Source organism: Penaeus monodon, chromosome 33 (assembly GCF_015228065.2).
Source record: "Penaeus monodon isolate SGIC_2016 chromosome 33, NSTDA_Pmon_1, whole genome shotgun sequence".
In the NCBI taxonomy this organism is placed as follows: domain Eukaryota; kingdom Metazoa; phylum Arthropoda; class Malacostraca; order Decapoda; family Penaeidae; genus Penaeus; species Penaeus monodon.
Window position 1 is genome coordinate 16,971,935 of NC_051418.1, and position 244 is coordinate 16,972,178.

Sequence of the window (244 nt, forward strand, 5' to 3'; positions counted from 1 at the left end):
ATGATATCAAATAATTTTTCATCTCTTTGTTTATGGCATATTTTTCTTTATCAGTGAGCATTTCAAAGACGACGATAAAAGTGCAATATATAATATAGCACAATCATAATTCATACTTCCTTCCGCTTCCGGCTTCGCGTCCCTCCTCGGAGTTCGTCCTTCCTCGTGCTCGCAGTCCAGCTGGGAAGCCATGGTGGAGCCGCTGGATCCTTGCGTTTTAAAAGCCTGCGGGTTTATAGCAATC

At 43.0% G+C, this 244-nt stretch overlaps 1 protein-coding gene across 1 annotated transcript in view; it reads right to left on the bottom strand.

The window, feature by feature from the left end:
- LOC119594106 (sialin-like) overlaps positions 1 to 244 on the bottom strand; it is a gene marked incomplete at its 5' end in the record, with an annotated part of 16,514 nt that overhangs the window by 14,729 nt on the left and 1,541 nt on the right. Inside the window, 1 exon segment of the mRNA XM_037943163.1 lies at positions 117 to 225. Within this exon segment, the coding sequence (XP_037799091.1) occupies positions 117 to 225 (109 nt within the window).